The 21,347-nt window shown below is 40.0% G+C and overlaps 1 protein-coding gene across 2 annotated transcripts in view; it reads left to right on the top strand.

The window, feature by feature from the left end:
- The window catches only part of RELN (reelin), a 268,404-nt gene that overhangs the window by 176,805 nt on the left and 70,252 nt on the right, over positions 1 to 21,347 (top strand). For both annotated transcript variants that reach the window (XM_056516168.1, XM_056516160.1), the window contains exons 20-25: positions 606 to 842; positions 6,619 to 6,811; positions 9,364 to 9,476; positions 15,796 to 15,933; positions 17,222 to 17,408; positions 21,058 to 21,263. In XM_056516168.1, the coding sequence (XP_056372143.1) occupies positions 606 to 842; positions 6,619 to 6,811; positions 9,364 to 9,476; positions 15,796 to 15,933; positions 17,222 to 17,408; positions 21,058 to 21,263 (1,074 nt within the window). The remainder of the gene's footprint in view (positions 1 to 605; positions 843 to 6,618; positions 6,812 to 9,363; positions 9,477 to 15,795; positions 15,934 to 17,221; positions 17,409 to 21,057; positions 21,264 to 21,347) is intronic.

A 21,347-nucleotide genomic window follows, 5' to 3' on the forward strand; every position in this document is an offset into this window, starting at 1 on the left:
GAAGCACCTGGGACTCACCTCCAGCTGCATCTCTATACAGCTACAGAAAAGGAGTGTCTGCCTGAAAAGACTACACATAATCACACTGTCTGATAAGATGAACCCTTTCCACTTGACTATGGCAATTTACAGGGATGGGTTCTTCCAGGACAAGAGCACCATTAGAATGATGTGAATGATGCAGGAAATGGTGCAGATGTTTACAAGCTGCATATATTGAGATCAGGATAAAACCCACTAAGTCTGGCAAAGGACAACTGGAATTCTTAAATCCTTGTCAGCTCATCCTTCCTTTGCTAATTCACACCTTTAAATTTACTGAGAGCTCCACACTGGAAGCAAAAATTACAAATTCAGTAGAAACTCTTTCTGGTGGCTTTTGCGCATGACTGGTTTTCAGTAAATGAACTGATTACCAAGAGAACTAACAATTCCCCTGTCCCTGTCAGTGGTAGCAGCTATACCAGCAGGTGCTATGGTATTTGTGGGTTGAATTCACTCCATGATTTTTAAGGTCAATAAGGAAAGGTTACCCTAAAATACCTTGCCATGGAATTATTACAAACAGCAAAAACTGTCAATAACAACTTTGTTTTGTTTTCCAGAATAATTTCAGTGGAGCTGCCTGAAGATGCAAGGCAGGTTGGCATCCAGTTCAGATGGTGGCAGCCATATCACTCTTCTCAAGGCGAAGATGTGTGGGCAATTGATGAAATCATCATGACCTCTGTGCTTTTCAACAGCATCAGTCTCGACTTCACCAACCTGGTGGAAGTCACACAGTCTCTGGGATTCTACCTGGGAAATGTTCAGCCCTACTGTGGGCATGACTGGACTCTCTGGTGAGAAACATGTATTCTTTCCTGCTCTACTTTTATTTTCCTTGCCTATTCATCCTGCTAAGTGACTGCTGCAAATGCATTTTTCTGGCAGATATTCAGACTAATAATGTGTCTCATCCTCACATTGTGGACAGAAATACAGTCACTAATCTCATTGCAATTACCAGTAAGTTTTTCACCTCACTGCACAGATTTATGTTTGATGGGAACATTGAATGTAGCATTCTTTTTCCATGAAACATTTAAAAATATCCTAATATCAGATATTTATATCTTAATATCAGGGTATTTAAAGAATATCAGAAATGTTTCATAATCTTCTCTTAAAATCCAGGCAGGGTAATATGGATATGCAGGTAATGAAATAATGTTTTAAGTACGGACTGAATATTTTGTAAGTGATGTTCAGATCTGTCTACACAGCCATTATATTGTAATCCAGAAAGCAAAGGCAGCAGAATATAGGCAGAATGACATTATCCATTTGTAGCTGCTGGTATTATATACACTTAGTCATTTGCACTGTGATTATGACATATTGCAATTAGAACTCAAATGTGCTGTGTATTTAGAAACAAAAGCATGAAAACATCACACCCCTCAAAGGAAATAAACGCAAAATAAGCAAAAGATGGGAAAAACAAAGGAAAAAATGTTAGAATTGCATTAATAAAAGCTTTTTTACTAAAACATGAACATGCTTCACAAAAAAATTCTGGACCACTTGAGTGTAACATTTGGAATTAATATAAGGGAAGCTCAGTTTAATCTGTGTGTTTTGATGAAAACCAAATAACAGTTTCATGCTAGTCTGATCAACCTATAAACCCAGTATAGTTTTAATTGGCATAGATATATTTCTTTGGAGAAAATACGATCACAGTAATTATAGAAAACCTGAAGAAAATAAAATAATTTTAGCATCCCCATGGACACTTAGAAAAACACTGTTGGAATTTCATTAACAGGTATCTCTGATATGATCTGATTTGACTTTCTGATCATCTGTCAAACTAAAAGGAGTTGGCTTAGCAGTAGGAACAATACCAAATGTGTCCTAGCACTGATAATGAGGCAGTAGAAGCCCCATTAACCACTTTAATAAGGACAAGGAAGGTGCTCTCTGCTCATTAAAATGAAACAACATGTTAGGGCTCAAACTGTTTGCATCTTTCTCATCAAAGAGTTGGAATGAAAGCCTTTTAATGACATTGTTTTCCCTCTGTGCTTTTAAGACCAATTTATCATGGGGAGGAGGGCAGATAAGATAGCAGAGGGTCCTCTCTTTTTTTTTTACCATGACTCTAAATCAAAATCAAAATAATAAATGCTAAGCTAAATTCTCCATCCCATATGGAGATGAACTAGGATTTGTACTGCTCTGTCATAGTAGAAACATTGAACTTTCCATTCATCAAATAAAGAATCAAAACCTTCCTCACTATTTATACCTAAGTATTTTTCATTATCACTGGAAAACATGAACTCTATCCTTCACTGACCTTGCTTCTCTCAAGGGAAATTTTTAAACTTACACAAAGTCTGTACAAATGGTTGCTAGTTAAATTAATTATGGTTGGGTTTTCCCAGCTGTGAGTCCATTTGGTTCTCATTTTCTAACTCATGAGTTTCTAACTCATGAGCAGATCTTGCAGTAGCACTGACACCATCCTCTTGAGAACAGTCTGACAACAGCTTTTTCATTAGTACAACTATGGGAAATACACTATCAATCATTTTACAGGGCGTCATCCCCAGGCCCATTTTCACAGAATTGCTTTTAATTGTCTCTTAGGCCTCCATTTCTTCTTTAAAACCTGTAAACCTGAAACTTTTATCCTTAAAATTGGAAAAAACTGAGGAGGGAAATTTAAATTTTTTTTTTTTAAGAGGCAGGTAGTTCTTTTCGACACCTGGCTTCATTAAAAAAAAAAACAAAAAAAAACAAAAAAAAAACCAACGGTTTGTTAATAAACATAGGTATTAATCAAAGGTGATTTTTGAGTATTTTCATGGTCTGTGTCTGAACACTCATTTTATTTGATTGTCTTCATCAATGATGTCATCATCATTTGGTTTCAGAATGGATCCTTAACTTTATTACATCGGGTGGACTGGTTGTACTGAAAGGACTCTGGAACACTTTAAAATGAAGTGTTTGATGATATACATTAGTTCATCACTTCTCCAAAATGCTCATATTCAGGCAAAGTTTTGAACCAAATGTCTCTGGAGAGCTACAGGCTGTATACAGCCACTTGCTGAAATTCATTTAAATGTTGACAAGGCTGCTAATACTGTGTGTATATATATATATATATATTCACCTGGACACAAATAAAATAGTATCTATAAATTTATATAAATAAACTATCTTCAGTCAGACTGCAGCATTATGATTTAACTCAGCGTAGCAAACGATGGAGAAGCCTGTGGGAAGACTGTGAACCTGCCTTGTCATGAGCTATCTTTATGGAGCAATGGCATCCAGTGGTCCTACATCAGCTTGGTTAATTATCAGTGTCTTAAATGTTTTGTTGTTTAGAGTAATTGTTACTCTGTAACACGAAGAAAGCTTCTTTCAGGTAATCAGCTTAGTATAGTAATGATGTTAATACATTCAGGAATTGTTTAGCAAAGTAAGCTTTGATGTGATGCAAAAAGGCACAAACATCCCCTGCTTTTGATGGAAGCAGAGCTGTGTCTGGTGCAAGCATTGGGCCACCATCAATATTTTCAGTCAATGCAGCTTTACAAAACAAGCTGCATCCATGTGGCTTTTCAGTATTCCTAAAAGTACCAGCCTTGAATATAAGGTAACTCTGGGGGTCTCAGAGCAGTTTGGAGCAATGCAGGTTGGCTGACATTGACTGTGATAGCGTTCCCAGAAGTACCAATTAGTTGGCAGTGCTTGGAGGGAGAGTGATTGTTCTGAGGGCACCTGTGGGTATTGTGCTCCTGTGCCTCTGCAGGTCTAATTATACACGTGCCAGAAACCCACTCACAGCAACAAATTTATACAAAAATGGAGCCTCTGCATTCTCATTTCTGAAGATTTTTAGTTAATTATTGTTACACCAGGGACATTACTTCATCTTTTGCAAAATCCAGAAAGGTATTCCAACTGTGTGGCTCCCAGAACAAAGAAAATATTTGGTATTCCAGTAAAAGAGCATACCTCTAACCACGTACAACTGGAGGGCAAAGAAGTGACAAGGAAGGTGGAGTCACAACTTTAGTGCTACTTGTGTTCAGCTGGAGGCAAAATGTGGATGATAAAGGACTTTATGTACCTAAATATGATTTCCTCCCCTTAAAAGAGCTTCCTATAGAGCATCATATATTGTCTGCATCTCAACACTAGCTTCCTTTTTCACATTTGTTTAATAAGCATTTTAAAGAGCTGGTTTGACTTTTTAACTTACTTGCTGTACTTACTTAATGTACTGTGTACAATATCCAGTGGCTAAGCTATTAAATTAAAATGAATACTAAATTTAAAATATTTTAATCATGACCTGAATGCTAACAGAAAGAAAATATTAGAGTTTAAGACTTTTTTTTTCCTCGTTTTATGTAGTAGTATTGAATAAAGGGAATTTTTGTGAAGACAAGAGCAAAATGTAACATTTAATTCTTTGCCCCTTTTTTCACTACAAGTCCTTTACATGTCTTCTATTGCTTTTGGAAGACAGCTTCTGGGCAGATGTTTCATCAAATTGAGTTTCAACTCTTTATTCTGTTCAGATAAGCTTTAAGTAGCTGTGCTGTGCTGCTATGCCCAGGTTTTTGTGTGCAATGCCAAATCCTCTTCCAAGGCAGTGGTACACATAACTCTCAGCTGATTACACTGCACAGGTTTGACTGGTACCTGAAGAGCCTGATTGTATTGGCACAGACTTCCCAGGGCTTCAGCCTATGTCAGATCAAATAATCATTAGCTTTTAAATTTGTGGATTTTTGTCATTTTATAAAAGAAAAATAAATTCAGGACTTATCCACACAAGTTCTTCTGAGATGCATTCAGATCTAACCAATAGATCTAACCAATCTAAAACAATAGGTTGCCAGCTGGATTGGTGATGAGTGTACATTTTATCCTCTGCTCAACTTAAAGTTACCCTTCCTACTGAGAGGAAAAACACTGACAACACCAACTGGAAGGGCAAACAGCTCAGATACCTTATTGCCTTCCAGTCCAGTTGTCCATGGCAGTGCCCTTGTGCCCTCCCAGTGCAGGGAGTGTCCATCCACAGTCACTTGGACAGCTGAGCAACAAGACAAAGTGAAAAATTTCATATGATGTCATGAGCTGGATCATCCTTTAGGAAATCAAGTCACAAAAAGTAAGGTCAAAGAGTAGAAAGCAGCCTGGATCTTAACTTATGCCAAGTAACAGAAATTTGATAATGACAAAACTAATGTAAGCTTTCAGTAATTCTTTCTAAAGCTTTAAGGTAGGATGCTGACATGTATGGCTTAAGTGCTGTCTCTGAAAAGGAATCTATAGAAAACAATGTAGGTCAGTGAATTAATTGAAAAGAGTCCTAAGTGACACTGTATTCCTTGTCCTCACACTCACATTGTCATGACCTTGAATTTTACAGGAGTAGAAGCTAATATACTCTACTGTATTGTATTTAAAGATTATGATTTATTATTTAAGATAATAAACTGTAGCTTATTCAATCATAAGAGCAACCTTGAAACAGATTATTCTCTTCATCAGCACTGTATTGAATGTAGTTTGGTTTGTTTCCATGATGATTTGCAGTGATTTTCTTTAAAAAGAGCCAATCCTTTTTCTATTTCTAAGACTATTTAAGAATAGTCTTAGAAAATATTGAAGCTGAAAGGAGTACAGTATTTCTGAATACACTAAGTAAACATCTCAAACTATGGAGAGGGAGGCAATTTTCATTCCATATGGACTTCCATTAAAATACCCTGTTTTGAAGGCCAGTGAGCAGGATTCAAAGTTTAAATTGTTATTACTTCCTTGTTAAGCCTCTGTTGCATTTGAGATTTTAAATTTGGTTGCTTCCTTTTTCTTTTGAAGAGTGCATAGAAGAAAAACGTGCATTTGAAATGAAATAACCTTAGAATTTCAGACTACAAATTGTATTACTGGGCACCATGCAACATATATATGTATATGTATATGTATATGTATATGTATATGTATATGTATATGTATATGTATATTCCAGACATTACTGTTGTTCTCCAATCCACTGGAAAATATAACTCTTATATCAGTACATCCTACAGAAAAGAAGCAGAGGATAGAAGATTAATTCTGAAACACGGTCAAGAGTCATGAATAATTGCATATTGGATCACTTGAAAATCAATTAAATGAACAGTCTATGTAATAAGAGTATTTTAAATTTGACTCAGTATCTTAACTCAGTGTTAGAAAGAAGTTCTGACTGTGGCATGACCTTAGGCAATGGACATTCCCGGGGAATGAACTTTATTTATGTTGTTTTTTTCCTTATGTTGCCCTTTGCTAGATCCTAACTTGATCCTTAATACAAAGAGGATAAGGTAAGAACTAACAGAATAATTCGGTGTTTCACATTCTGGGATGCATCAAGGCCATCCTGGTAATTTGCAGAGGTACCAGCAGAAGGATTCTCCTGTACATGGTCTCATCCCCCAAACCAACCTACAGAACAAAGAAGCACCACTGTATTTAACTCAGAACCATTCATAATGTTCTTTTGTGAATTGTTTTGAGGATCCATCCTGACTCTTTCCTTGCATCTCTCAGTTTCACAGGAGATTCAAAGCTGGCCTCCAGCATGCGCTACGTGGAGACACAGTCCATGCAGATTGGAGCTTCCTATATGATACAGTTCAACCTGGTGATGGGCTGTGGCCAGCCCTTTACTCCTCATATGGACAACCAGGTGAAGCTGGAGTACTCCACCAACCATGGCCTCACATGGCATCTTGTTCAGGAGGTGAGGCTGTCTTCCATAAACTCTGCTTTATACAAAGATAGTGTGAAATACACTTCTGGCATCGAACAAAAAAATGTGCTTTCCTTTTTCACCTTTCAATAAAGAAATGCTCAGTTGGAATCTGTCAAAATTACTAATAGAGGTATATAGATTGTTCCTCATAATATTTGGAAGAAAGAAAGACTGAAATACAAAATTGTGACAGGAATGGACCAAGGCTGAGAAAAAAAATTGGGCCACAGTTAGAGCTACAGGGTAATGGCTGAGATCTTTCCTGTGGTATTGCTTTGTTTTTCAAAGCAAAAGGCATCTACTGTTTCCTGGAATTTAAATGGATAGAAATGCTTTCTGCCCTTGTGCACAGCCATTTCGTAAATGGAAAGCACATTCCTTCAGGGGATTGTAATGTGGAGCCTTTCATCTCTCAGCCTGGTTCCAGCACAGCCCAGGCTGCCATGACCGGCTGTTTCCCCTCTCTGCTCCAAGTGCAAACAGCAGCCTTGGCTGCTCTTTCCCCCGTGGCTCAGTGCTGCCTCAGCACAAATGTGAGCAGCACATTTGGCCAAGTTCATGCTCCTTTTTCCCTCTCAGATTGAAAGCTGGACTTTCCCTGGCCTCGGGGTGAACCAGCCAAGGTCCTTTGGCTGCCTCTGAGCAGGTTCAGAGGGGTCAGGGATCTTGTCCTTCTGCCTTTTCACTGCCTGCTCTGCAGGCTCACGAAAGGCTCACCAAGTTCCACCTTCTATGAGCAATTCAAGCTTTGCCTGGTTACCCTTGCCATGTTGTGTTTTGCCACGTTTACTTTGGTGGGCATAAGAGAGAAATGGTGATAAATAAATTTTTAAACTTTGGAAATCCAAATAATGATTTCTTACCTTAAACAGGATTCAGAGAAAAGCTATAAATCATATATTTCAATCACTGCTCATGTCTTTTATACCTAGCAGGCATCATCATGGTGTCCAAGAATAGTTCCCAGTGGTGGGTGTTTGGGGTTCGTGCTTGCCATCAATGGAAGATACATCACCTTCAGATTTTAGTGCTGATTTCCTCAGTAGAGCTGAGTTCAGAGAGAACATGCAGCCAAATCATTTTTCTCACACCATCCATGTTGCTGTGATAAAAGAGTATTTGTAGTATATTTCAAGGACATAATCTGGCAAATAAACAAAACACTAATTAATTAAAATGTTTGAAAATTTTGTTTGCTTTGCAAGCACTGATCAGATCTTGTTTTCTACAATCATTTAGGGGAGATGAATCAAGAAAACATGTTTGAAAATTGCTAGAAAGGAAATTAAGCCTTTAGAAAATCTACTAAAAAAAAACCAAAAAACAAAATAAGGTCTCATATCTTCATTTAATACTCTAAGATATTTGAGCAATAAATTTCTCTGTAAAATAATATATTCTGCCCTTCTTCATATTTAATACATAACTATTACTGTATAATTTAACTATATATATATTCTTAATTGCCATAACTTCTGTAGAGAGTCACTGCTTTATTATTGGTTTCAGAACTTGCATGGGCAGGTGTCAGTTCTCTTGCCCAATACCCTTCATGGGGGTGAGCACAACAGTGACCAGTGAAATACTCTTGGGCATTGGGGATGGTCAGGAGAAGCTGAGCTGTGCAGGGAGAGGCAGAAGGGACTCTGTATTGGTAGCTAGAAGAGGGTCATGCAGGTTGGTAGTAACTTCCAAGTATTTTATTCATACCTCATTAAGCCAATCTTTTGGGTGCTGTTCTGGCAAAATATAAATAAATTAATGAAATATTGCTGAAAATGAAGTAACATTGGAAGGGTAGTGCTAGAAAACAGGAAGAAGCTGGGATAATGGTCTTCATTTATATTTAATATTAAAAAGATGTGGCAATGATCATATTTTCTGAATTAAAGAAAAAAAATAATAATTTGGGAAACAGACCTCAACAGGAATCTGAGTTAAATGCAGAAACAGTCCTAGAAGAAGGGAGGAAGAATCCACACCACTGGCTGTAGGTGTCAAAGCTCACAGAGCTGCAGAGCTTGGGAAGGTGCCATGGACACAGCTTCAGCAGGCTGTGCTTGGTCTCTGGTGTGGCTCTGTCTGTCCCTTCTGCTGCTCCCCACTGCAGGTGGAGGGTGTGGGGCCAGCCAGCTGCCCAGGCAAAACCTCACAAGTAGGTCTCTAAAATGACCTTTACAATGGTCTGATTTCATAGACTTACTTCATGGTGGTCTTGTAGCCCTACTTCATCAGCCATGGTGGATGCTGGGGTGAAAATAGTGAAAAACAAAGAGATAGGCATTCCTTGAGGAGGAAAGCACAACATTGCCAGTCACAAGTGCTAAACTCTTTAAATAAATTCCTATGGCTTTCTTCCATCCTCAGTTGTACTACTAGTTTTCTGAGAAATTTCTCCACATCATGCCAGGATTCTTCTCTTCTGGGTCTTTTACTCCGACATCTGGACCCAGACAAGCTCCTGGTTCTGTGAATGTTTCTTGTTTCTGTTCCCAGTTATTCTTCAACATTAAGCCTGGTTTTGAAATGTTTTTTTTAAGGAATGTCTTCCCAGTATGCCAAGCTGCCAGGAGTTTACATCAGCGAGTATTTACCACTCCAGTGAATTTACTCAGTGGAGGAGAATCACCGTTCTTCTACCACAGAAGACTTGGTAAGCATTTATTTCCTATCTTTGATTTATTTTTTTCTTTTTTTTTTTCTTTTTTTTTTGGGTGGAGAGGGTGGTGAAGGAGGTGGTGCAGGCAATTTGTCACATCAGTTGCTGTGACAAAGATCAAGTCCTCACAGGTCATACTCAAGCCAATAGATGGGGTGGCAGGGCTGACCCAGTCACAGGTATTTCCCATAAAATGCATTCCTTACATAACTGGAGAATGAAATCTTGGTGAAGTCAACAGAAACTATTGTTCAGGATTGTTTTTAATACATACTCTGACTCTCCTAATAAAGTTCAGACTTTTCAAAAATAGTGGCACTTCTCTATAAATGCCCTATTGGAGGAAGGCTTTATTTGGACTGGTAATTTTTATTTTGCACATTCCTTATTGTTAACATCTTCAGACCAAAGCCTTGTATAAACAATAACTAATGATTCATTTCTGGGAATTTTTAAACTGTTGTTTCTTTTTATAGCATGTCTTAAAAAATAACATTCTCTTCTGAAAAAAAAAAAAAAGAGAAACAAAAACTATCAGAAAGCCTATTAATCTTGTAATCAAACTTGATTTGCTCCTCCAAAATTTTTGTTTATTAACTAATCTGTTTCTTTCATTGTTTATTTTTAAATCTTTATTATAACATACACATAAAAAGTTGTCATAAATCCCAATAATCTTCAGGGCATCTTTAATTTGAGAATTTAATTATTGCAATTAGAGTTACATTTTGATTATGCTTGACCTGAGTCCAACACAGCAATTGCAATGAGAGCTTGCTCAGATTAAGTCATCATTGTATTTCTCCATCCTTCATCATTATTTTTTTGCACTCTGCATGGCCTCAGCACAGCCTATTTCCATCAATCACATCTCAATGATACCTTCTTTCAACACACAGGTCCTTTTTACTGTACAGCCAATATTCAGAATTTCCTATTTCTAGGCAAAACATCAAAGGCAAATATTGAATCCTTAGAACATGTCATATCAGATAATACCAAATGGTGCAAGTAAGTCTACAAATAACTGCTTTGTAGTTAGATTATAATGTATTAAATCTTACATGCTATTACGTGCCACCATCTGCAAAATCTGTGGTTCACATAGGCAGTTAGGAGTTTAAAAAGCATCTACAATTTTTTGGGTTACAGTCTAAAATAGGCTGTTATTCCTAATTTATAAAATATGTACTATACTTAAAGTTATTATACACTATTTTATGATTATACCAATATTGTGGCCTTCTTTTTCTTTAGGATCTACTAATTTTTCTCAGCATATGAGGTGGCAGAAGCATATAATTCATTTTAATTTAGGAGACTGTGGGGAGAAATTAGGATGAAGTAATAGCTGGGTTCCTGTTCTGTGCTGTGCACAAATCATAAATATTTCACACTCTGTCTTGTATCTGAAAGGATTCCATCTGTTAGCAGAGTTTTGTTTGTAATTAAGGAACAAATAACCACTGAAAATTTCTTTGCTCTTCATAGAATACGTTTTCTATGTTGTGTTGTGCTATGGTGAAGAGCAAGGGTGGCTGCACGTTCCCCACCAAACACAATCCAGCAACCACATGCATCTCTCCCCCACCACTTTCCCCTCTGTCTAACATTTCTTTCCACCACCAAGAGCAGCTAAGGGCTCAACAGCTCCTTTGGGTTGAGACTGGGAGGGGATTTTAGGGGTTTTTAGAGCAGGCTTGAGAGCAGAGAGCAAGTTTCTGTCTTTCCAAAGCCTGGGCATTATTAGTGGCAATTTGATGTGCAGCTCTCAGCTGCCAGCCCAGCCACACAGAGAGCATTGCTCCAGGAGTGAATATGCTCTGCAGGGCTCCTCTTTGGGGTGCCCTCCCTCCTTCTCCTGTCCCTTCCCCACTGCACCCACTGCAAACATCACACAGGCAAAACCTTAGTGATGGCCACCAAGAACACTGCAGGGGCAGAGAGCCAGGTCTTCTCCTTCCCAAAACTGGTGTGAGGAGGAGAGATCTCTGACCTTCTTCCTTCTCTTTCAACCTCACAAGACAAAGGCTGCCAGACACACAGCCCTCCCTGTGCTTGCTGCACAGGGAAACAAACCACCTGAAGGAGGTGTCAGGAATGTCTCCTTAGCCCTGTTCTGGCCCTTGGTGGCCTCAGCTTGGCCTCACACCCCTGCACAGCCCTGCTGTTCTGCTGGAGCTTTTATCCCTGCATGCGCAGCTCTCAGCTGAGGGTCTGCACCCCGGGCGTGTGCCTGTGGCACTGTGCTCATGCAGCTGGAAAATTGGTCATAACAGCACCAATTTCTCTTGTAAAGCTTTCTGAGTGTGCTGGTATTTCTGCAGGTCTGTAGATGTTCTGCATCTGGCAAGTATGAGTTTACAAGGTCCCCATGTTATGTGAGATTTGTGATGGTAGAAAATCTGCTGCAAGAACAAGACTTGTATTGAAGAAATGTAATGTAAGCACCTGCTCACTGAAATTGTATTGTACTTGAGCTGAACATTTCTCCACTGATGAAAATTAATTTCAGTTTTATGCAAGGCATTTACATATGAACAGGCTTTAATGAGATACAAGCAGCTGTCAGTTGCTGACTTCATAAACAAATCAACACCTAATGACTGAATGAGAGCTTCAGGATAATTGGGTAAATGTAATTATGGTAACTCAGAAGGTAGCAAATATAATTTTATCAGCCACAAATTTGCATTAGATCATTAAGGCTTTTAATATCAGGAGGGAAGGCAGTGATTTTATTTTAACTCACATATCAGAAAAATTTTATAACAGAACATCATTTCACTCGCAGTACTTCTGGGACATGATTTCCTTGTGCTTATGTAAAATGTCATACAACAAAAATGACTTTTATTTGACATCAACCTGACTTAGATATAATGTTATTAGAGAGCTAGATTGCTTTCCAATAAGTAGCATTAAAAAAAGTGGAGAAACTATGAGGAACTAGAGAGGTTTATTTTGCATGTAAGAAATGCTGTCATAGCTCCTCAGTGCTGCACTTCCCATTTCAATAATATCCAAATGGTGACTGTCCAGAAAACCAGTGTTTTATCACTGAGAATGCAGCTGACACTCATCTTCTTATTCTCTTTTTTTAATTAACATGGCTTTTTAAATGGTTGATTACCATTTTTAACAGCATAATCCTCTTAAGCTGTTGTTACCTTGAGGTGCAGAGCAGCCTGGGAAAGCTTTCAAGAACAGTGATCAGGGCTGGTTTTCAGCAGCATTGCTTCTGCAATTGTCATTTCAGCCTAACACACATTATCCCTCACCCAGGAGGAATCTGAATCCATAGTTTTCCCTGCCCACAGCAGTGTGACAGTGGCATTGCCCCCTGGCAGCAGGCTGGGAGGGAAGGTGAGGACAGCCCCTTGCAGCTTGGGGCAAAGGGATTCCCGGGATTCCCATGATGGCAAAGCTGTCCCCAGGGGAGAGTGTCTGTCTGCAGACAAAAATAACTCCTCCTGCCTGGGATGTGGCTCCCTGGGACTGTCCCCAGCCTCCAGCTGCTGCACACGCCTGCCTTTGGGCCACATGTTCCTCTCCAGGCAGTAATGAGCCTCCTGCCTTCCTCCCCTCCCCTCAAATGAGAGAAACAAAACCTCCTGCAATCCCTGCATTTGTCTGGGGCAGCCTCAGAGTGAGAGTGGAGCTGAGTGCACCCTTAGCTCGACGTGCAGCCAACATCTGGAACTGAGGAGGCAGGTGGAGCTTGCACCTGGCAGGGTAGAGTCCCCTGCAGCAGGAATGGGGCAGTGAGACTCTCCAGGGAAACATTTTGGTGAAAGCCACATGATCCCCAGCAAGGGTCTGTCAGCTCTGGTGCAGCCCCATGCCTTGCTGTGCATGTGAGCCCTGGGGCAGCCCCAGGGCAGAGCTGCACTGGGACCTTCTCAGCTGGGGCTCCCCGGGCACAGAGGTGTCCTGTGCCATGCACAGGGCTGGGCTCTCCCCACTCTTTGTGGAGGTCAGGTGTGAGCTTTGTGCCCTGAACCAGCCCTGGTGCCCTTGCACAGCCCAGCCACCCTGCAGGGCCATTGGCATCTCTCAGCAGCCAGTGAGCGGCCAAGGCAGCGCCATCAATGCCTCACCAGCTCTTTTTGGGGGCACCATCACTTGCTGGGCACCATGAGACTTTCCTGTCATGGTGAAAATGCCTTTGTATCACTATAGATCTTCCCCAGGTTGCTGTAATTACCTTGGAGCTGCAGGGTCTCATACCCAGCTCTAGCCATACACCCTCCCTGCTGGAAAACTGAACACGATGCTCTCCCTCCTGCTTCCTGGGAAAATAACATGACACAGTTTTACTGTGCTGGGAGCTCACAGGGGGTGTGTTTGCCTGCTCTAACACCATTCTTTGGTTTCAGTATTCTCATTTTCCTCAGCACACATCTGAGTTAACACCACTCATTATGGCTCTTTCCAGAGCCTTCAGCCTCTGTCAGGGCTCTCTGTGGTGCCATTGATGTGAACATGAACCTCAGCACCAAAGTGATGTGCTGACTTCAGAGCACTCCAAACATAAACAGTAAATAATTGCAGTCAATATTGACTGCCCATTGTGCCTACACAAGCTTAGGAAGTCCTTCGTGTGCTGATTACTGGCATTGTACACTTTTAATGGATAATTCATAGCTCTTGTAATGTAACCCATCAATATATTATGTCCTGAGGGAGTATTTAATCAGCAGATTTGCCCCTGCAGATTAACTCTGAGTGCTGTAAAAATGCTTACAGTATTTGCAATATCAAACAGATACTTAAAACAGGCAACGAGGGTAATTTCAATTAAAAATCAAGCCCTTGGGCAGCTTCACTTGTTTTTTAAAGAAATTCAAAACTGGTATTTTAAAAATTTATCCACACATGTACCAAACTTCTCATATGTGCCACAGTGGCTAATTGCTCTGCCACTCTGTCCTCTGCAGTTGCACAGGCCTGCTCTATTCATTTTTTCACTTCCATACGTGTGAGCAGGTGGCTCAGCCACCTTCACAATATTCATTTTAATAAGTCTTATTCTACATAAATTATTGGGGGTGGGGAGAGGGCTTTGCATCTCAAAGTAGAGTAACAGCATTATATCCTGTGCCATCATAAAGTAACCATATGGCTCAGAGACAAGCTAGAAAAGAAGCTTCTAATAGGAACCGTCTGCTTCTCATCCTCAGCACCCCCAACCAGCCCTTGGCCAGACACAGGCCTGTCCCATTTTAAAACTGGATTTTTAATTCTCTTCAGTCAGCCTTGCCTTCCCTGTCCTACCCCTCCACAACAATGCAATCCAGCCTCAGTGCCCACATTTCCACCACCACCCCTTTTTGCCCCTTATGCAGCCAGCACAGACCCTTTTGCTCCATCATGGTGAAAAATTTCCCATCTTTGTTTCACTTCACATGTAACATATTTTTCTTAATCTCATTATGGCTAGCAGGAGTCACTCCCATGGAAAATGTCAATACTGCATTGGACAATCTCGTAAAGGGTCAACAATCAGCGTTTTTTAATGGATAATATTAGCTGACTTCACTATTGTAAAGAAAAACAAGCTGTTGAAGATAAAACTATTTAGAAAGGAGAAGCTAAAACAAATGTCCAGATCTTAATTAGGCAAGAAATTTCATTTGATGATTCCTCACCACAAACATTGGGTGTTACAATGGGTTGTTGGCCAAGAGCAAGCTATTTGCAGTATGGAAAAAAAATAGGTGTGATGAACCAGGATCTTTGTCAAAAACTTGTGCTCTCAATGTCATCAGTGATATATGAGCAAAATCTAGTTTATAATCATGCTAACCAAAAAAAAAAAATTATATCCAAGAAAAAAAAGTCAACTATTGTTGAATGGAAATAGTTGGTGTTCACTGACAGTCATGAACTTTAATAATTTTTAAAATTATAAATATCAGGAGAAACCTCTTTAGACAGTTTATGACCTGTTAACTGTGACCAAAAACAAAGTCATGCCCCAGATCCATCTTTCCAATTTTGCAGCCATAACACAATAAAAACCCAGCAATATTCATAGCTAGGCTTACCTTAAAGTAATGCTCAAAATCCCTGCAATGTGCTCTTCCTCAGAAATGTCATCAATCACTGGAAAGTCCATTGTATAGCCCTATGCAGTGAGTGGCATCATCTAGGAAGTTAATTTGCAAGAATCTGTCTTTGATTGTGCCAGCCTTTGCAGCCTAGGCTGTGATCAGGATACTAACTTCATTTTTCTTTTTGATTACATTTTATCTCTTTTCCTGCCATTCTGTAAAGAATCCAAAATGAATGCATTGTTGTTGATTTTAAGGTCGAGTGCCACACGTTTCCGCTGGAGTCAGTGCTACTACACAGCCCAGGATGAGTGGGCCTTGGACAACATCTACATTGGCCAGCAGTGCCCCAACATGTGCAGTGGGCATGGCTGGTGTGACCACGGTGTTTGCAGGTATGGAGCATTTATCAGTCCCTCCTAACAGTGCTCTCCTGGTGGTGGAACCCTGCAAACTGGGAGTTCAGAACTTTCTGTGTTCTGAATTTTCTATACTGTCAGGCACTGACTCTCAGGAAAACATGGCTTTTGACCTCAGGCCATGGAGAAGACTTCCAATATTCACAGAATTCCAGAATTCACAGAATGACTAGGGTAGAAGAGACCTTCAAGATCATCAAGTCCAACCCATGCCCAATGAGTGACAGAATTAGGATCATGGGTGTGTAATATCAAATGGTGGAAATTTTAGAATTGAAGGTCTTAGGATATAGCAATATATAAAGAAAGCAAGATGGAGGTTTTAGGGCAGAGGTTTTGTCTTTCTTCTTCACCTTCTTCTTCATGGGTTTGAGTGATTTTTTGTGATTGGATAGGAAAACCTGCATTGCGGGTCACGGGTGATTAGTTATTGGATTAAAAATAAAAATAATTTAGGTGTTCATTCTTAATTGGACCATTTGGCCTTAAAAGGCCCTCTAGAGAAAGAGATACATCTCCATTTTTAGCTTGTTAGCTAGAAGTGCTGTAGAACTCACTATAACATAGATAAGAATTAATAAACATCTAAGTCTGAACAAGAAATACTATCATTTGTGCATTCAGTCCCAGCCCTGGCAAGAAAATGAGATAAAAAGTGATATCCTGATACTTCAGGTGCCCTACTATTTTCCATACTTTCCTTTACCTGGCTGTTGCTCTTTTTTTTTTTATTAAACATTAAAAAAACAAAAGCACTATGAGGGGTTGACCATTCAGGCAGCATTAGCCACCAGTTGCTCCACACCAGTCTGTCCAAGAAGCTGCACCTTGGCAGATCCAAGCACTGGAAGAGCTTTCAGGGGCACAGGGCTGCCCTGCTGCAGGTGTCCTGGTGGCCCCTCCAGCCCTTTGCACAAGAGCCCCAGCTCAGGGCCAGAGCTGATTCACTGAGTCAGAAGGATGCCAGGGACCAGCTCAGCTCTGCTTGGCAGCCACTGCCAGAAGGGGTGCTAAACCAAGGACACAGACTGCTACTCCCTGCCAGCTGCAAACTTTCTAAACACCACAGGGGTTAAAAAAAAAAAAAAAAATACAGGGTTTTCCCATTTTCCAGTTATTTTGGTTTTTTTCCACAGTACAAAACTGCAATCACAGAATGATTTGTCATTTCACAGCAAATTTTGTAAGGTCAGTGCACTACCTTAACTAATTGTTAGTGTTAAATGAAGTCCTTGAAACTTGCTATGTTTACAATTCCTTCCAGGTGTGATTCAGGGTTTCGGGGTACAGAATGTCAGCCTGAAAATCCCCTTTCTTCAACCATCATGTCTGATTTTGAGAACCCAGACATCCTGAAGACAGAGTGGCAGGAAATTATTGGGGGAGAGATCGTCAAGCCTGAGGAGGGCTGTGGGGTGATCTCATCTGGCTCCTCACTCTACTTCAGCAAGGTACTGCAGAGGGCTGGGAGGCTGATAAAGGCACATGCTGTAGGTTTTTGTGGAGCATGATGTGGCAAAGGAAAGGGAGATGGCAGAAAGCTGCACTCAATATTGGAAGTGCATTAAACAGCACACAGCTGCACAGCTGCTCTGCAGGTAAGGAACAAAGCAGAAAAGAGACAGGGAAAGATGCAGGCACTGTGTGTTCAAGAAATAGCAGCTGTAATGAAAGGTAGTGAATTGTCAGTATGCTGGGAAGTGTGTGTATTCACAATGTGTTACTTGCACATTTTCTTTTTTAAGACTCATTTCGCAGCATCCATTAGCTCCTGTTTGTTTCTTCTGTACTGTCCTGGGTAAGAAATGGGGAAAGGTTGGCTTTCCAGGGCACAAGCAGCTTAATTTGAGGTCAGAGGAACAAAACCGTTGAAAAAAAACCATTTTTTCAGGCTTTTAGAAAATGGCTCACCTGAAGAATATTCTTTTGTATAACTTGGATACTTTGCAGACAAAAAAATAATAAAACAGGAAAGAGATATAGAGAATTCTAATAATTCGTAGCAATTATAGCTAAAATAAAAAGAGATCTTTATGACCAGTTGTAAGATTATGCATTGTAATCACAGATTTATTTTTGTATTGTTGCTCCTAGTACTAAGGGTTTTTTTGTTCTTAATTGAAAGGAAGAGTATAAATGCAGCTATGTGCTTCTTTTTTAAAGGTTTGATCAAACTGCCACTGCTGTCATGAGAACCAGATTAGTCCCAGAAGAATAACCCAATATGCAACGCTGTGCAATTGTGTGTTGTTTACCTCATTACAAAAATCTAACCCATGAAATAATTTTCAGCACTCCTGCATAGTCTCACATCCAGCTCCCCTGGAAATAGAGCTCTGCACTGAAAATTTCATATTAGACCAATCAGTATAACTAGCTAATTGTGATAATTGGATTTTTTATACATAATTGTCTTCCCTGTTAGATGTTTTTTCCTTCTGGCTCAGTTCCTTATGCCAAGTTTCTCAAAAGTAGTTTGCTAAATTAGAATTAACCTGCTATGATCTTTCTTCTGATTCCTGCTAAGGAGGAGTGAAAAACTCATTTAGAAATTCTTGGCTTCTTTCTATTGATCTCTAAGGGTTATGTTATCACTCATTTCTTGAGTAGCAGCAGTCTGTGTGCTGTCAACAGAAGGTGGTTTATTTAATTTTTGTTTAGATCTTTCTCGAGGTGTCTAGGGCCATACTGGTAGATAATAAAAAACTATTTTTATAGTTGCCAAACAGTTCTGTATTGTTTTGGGGAGCTCATATTCACATTTCTTTTCATTTGCTCAAACAGACACTTTTTATTTGAATGTCTAATGTTTGCTGCCTTAATCAATTACTGCCAGAATTAATGTTGGCTTTGTTCTGACAACCCTCTATCTTTTGTTTTACAACTCATTTTAATCAATTGTAGGTGTGTTCACTATTCAGAGCTCTTTTAATTAGCCCCTGCAATTTCCCTGAGGGTTTATGTCACTCATAGCCCCCTCTCAATTAACCTGGTTCTGTGATTACTCCTTTGGCAGGCAGAGCTGCTGTGGGGTGTAGGTATGGAAAACACACCTGTGATGGTTTTGGAGGCAGGGCCTGGCTCACTGCAGGTCAGCATGCTGAGTGTCCCAGGACACACCAGCCCATGGCACAAGGGTGTTTGCATCCTTATTACCCTCTTCTGGCTCGATCTGGTGGTGATAGTTTCAAATTCCAGTGTCTCCACTGAAGCAGTGAAAGCAAACTCCCCAGGGATTATCAGTGTCACCTTGATGACATGAGCCACGTGGGGCTGCTCCAGGGAGCTCAGGGCTGCATCCAAGGCTCTTCTCACTCCCATGGCACCATCCAGGAGGGAATTCCCATCTCAGCTGGGAATAAACAGCCAAGTAAACCAAAACAACAGGAACTATTCCAGACTAAATCAGTAAGATTGTATCTTGTATGAGCTTTTTGAGAGTCAAAGGATTCTTCACAGGTTTTACTGCCTTGTCCTCAGTGATACAAGCCAACAAAACTTCAGACCCCCATGTATTCAGCTTCCAGAAATCAGTGTGAGTGATCTATTTGGTAGGGTCTACAAATGAGCTCAGCACCCAGGCTTTACACCAGCAAAGCAAAAAGTTCTGAGGAATAAAGCAGTAGACATTTATCTCTGCTGGGTTTACCCTCAGCTGTGTAGAAAGAAGAAAGAGGTTATGGATGGAACAGGATTTAAATTCATCTCTCATCTTACTAAAAAACACAGATGATGTTTTAAATCTTAGCTCCTAAATCGTGTTACTTGTGTTCAGCTAGATCACATCACTTGCTTTTCTCAGGTTTGTTTGGAAATTTGTCATAAAGATCCTGAATATACAAGTGAGAGAGAAAAACACAAACATTACTTAAAACATAGGTGTCATAACTTAGCCTTCGTTTTCATTTTTTAAACCTTTTTATGCCTGAAGTTGGACAGAAACACTTTTTTTTTAAGGGAATTGGAAACTGTAGGCATGATGACAGTCCTGGTCCATTTTGGAGGGTGGTGCCAGGTGGCAGCTACTTTAATAAATGCAGAAATATGGTCCCTGCATCCTCTCTCCAGCTGTACACAAATGGCTTTGCCCTGCCTATGAAAGCTTGTGGCAGCTTGATGCTGTGCTGGGGAGGGCTGTGCCAGGTGCAGGGCAGGCAGGTCACCTCTCTGGGGACACTGCTCTCACCCTGTGTCCTGCCTTGTCACGGGCAGCCTCTTATTCCATGTCAGCATCTTGTAGGCTTGTTCATGTGCATGTCCACAAGATCAGCCTCAAGCCCCAGGGCACAAAGAGAAGAGGGGTGTGGGATAATTTCACTTACAATAAAAGGCTCTTACAGCTTTCTTTTAATTATTTTTATGAATATGCTCTGTCTTCTGGATATGCACTGAGTGATCACATTGACCTCCTAAATTCAAAAACATACTTGAAAAAGCTGTTCACTAAATTTTACAAGGCTATTTGTTTCTCTGAGCTATGCTTAGGTAAACTTGAAACTAAATCCACAGGTTTTAGTTGAGACACTCCTGATTTACAACACTTACTAGGAAAAGAATATAGTTTTGTGTTGGAACAAATCTTATTAAGCTGAAGGATGAAGAGAAAATGCCACTCCCTGGTTCTTGAGTAGGAGATGGACTTTGAGCAAGGTATTATAGCAGCTGATTTCAGATGATTGGGTAATCTTGTACAGTACAAGATTTGACCAGGGAAGTAAGACTAGAGAAATGGCCTTTTACTGCTCTATGCATTATCAATAGAAAGCTGAACACTTAAAAATTTAGCCCGGGTTGATTCAGGATATCCAGCACCTGCTCCTTTCCTCTGAAGTCACTTGGGACCATGGGGCAATGAGATTAAATTCTTGCATGGAAATTGTGTTGTGAAGTTGCATTGTGTGTTAAATTTAATAATAAAGTTGTTGTGAGATCAAATCAGAGTGACATAAAGGATGGCCAAGCAGAATAATTGAAAGACAAATAAAAGCCAAGTTGATACAGAAGTCAGTGTCCTCCATGTTGTGTAATTTTGTGTGTAATATTCATTGTGAAAGTGCCATAATTAAAATTATTATTTTCCCTCTGTTCTTTGTATTGTAGGCTGGAAAAAGACAGTTGGTAAGCTGGGATTTGGACACAACATGGGTGGATTTTGTACAGTTTTACATCCAGATTGGAGGAGAGACTTCTTCATGCAATCAACCTGATAGCAGAGAAGAAGGTGTGCTGCTGCAGTACAGCAATAATGGTGGGATCAACTGGCAGCTACTAGCAGAAATGTATTTCTCTGACTTCAGCAAACCCAGGTATAATTTTGATCTAAATTATCTAACCCATATGACATCAGCTTTTAAAAATATGTATTTCTCAACTTTTGAAAAGATGAATAA

The sequence above is a fragment of the Oenanthe melanoleuca genome, chromosome 1A (genome assembly GCF_029582105.1).
Source record: "Oenanthe melanoleuca isolate GR-GAL-2019-014 chromosome 1A, OMel1.0, whole genome shotgun sequence".
Lineage (NCBI taxonomy): Eukaryota > Metazoa > Chordata > Aves > Passeriformes > Muscicapidae > Oenanthe > Oenanthe melanoleuca.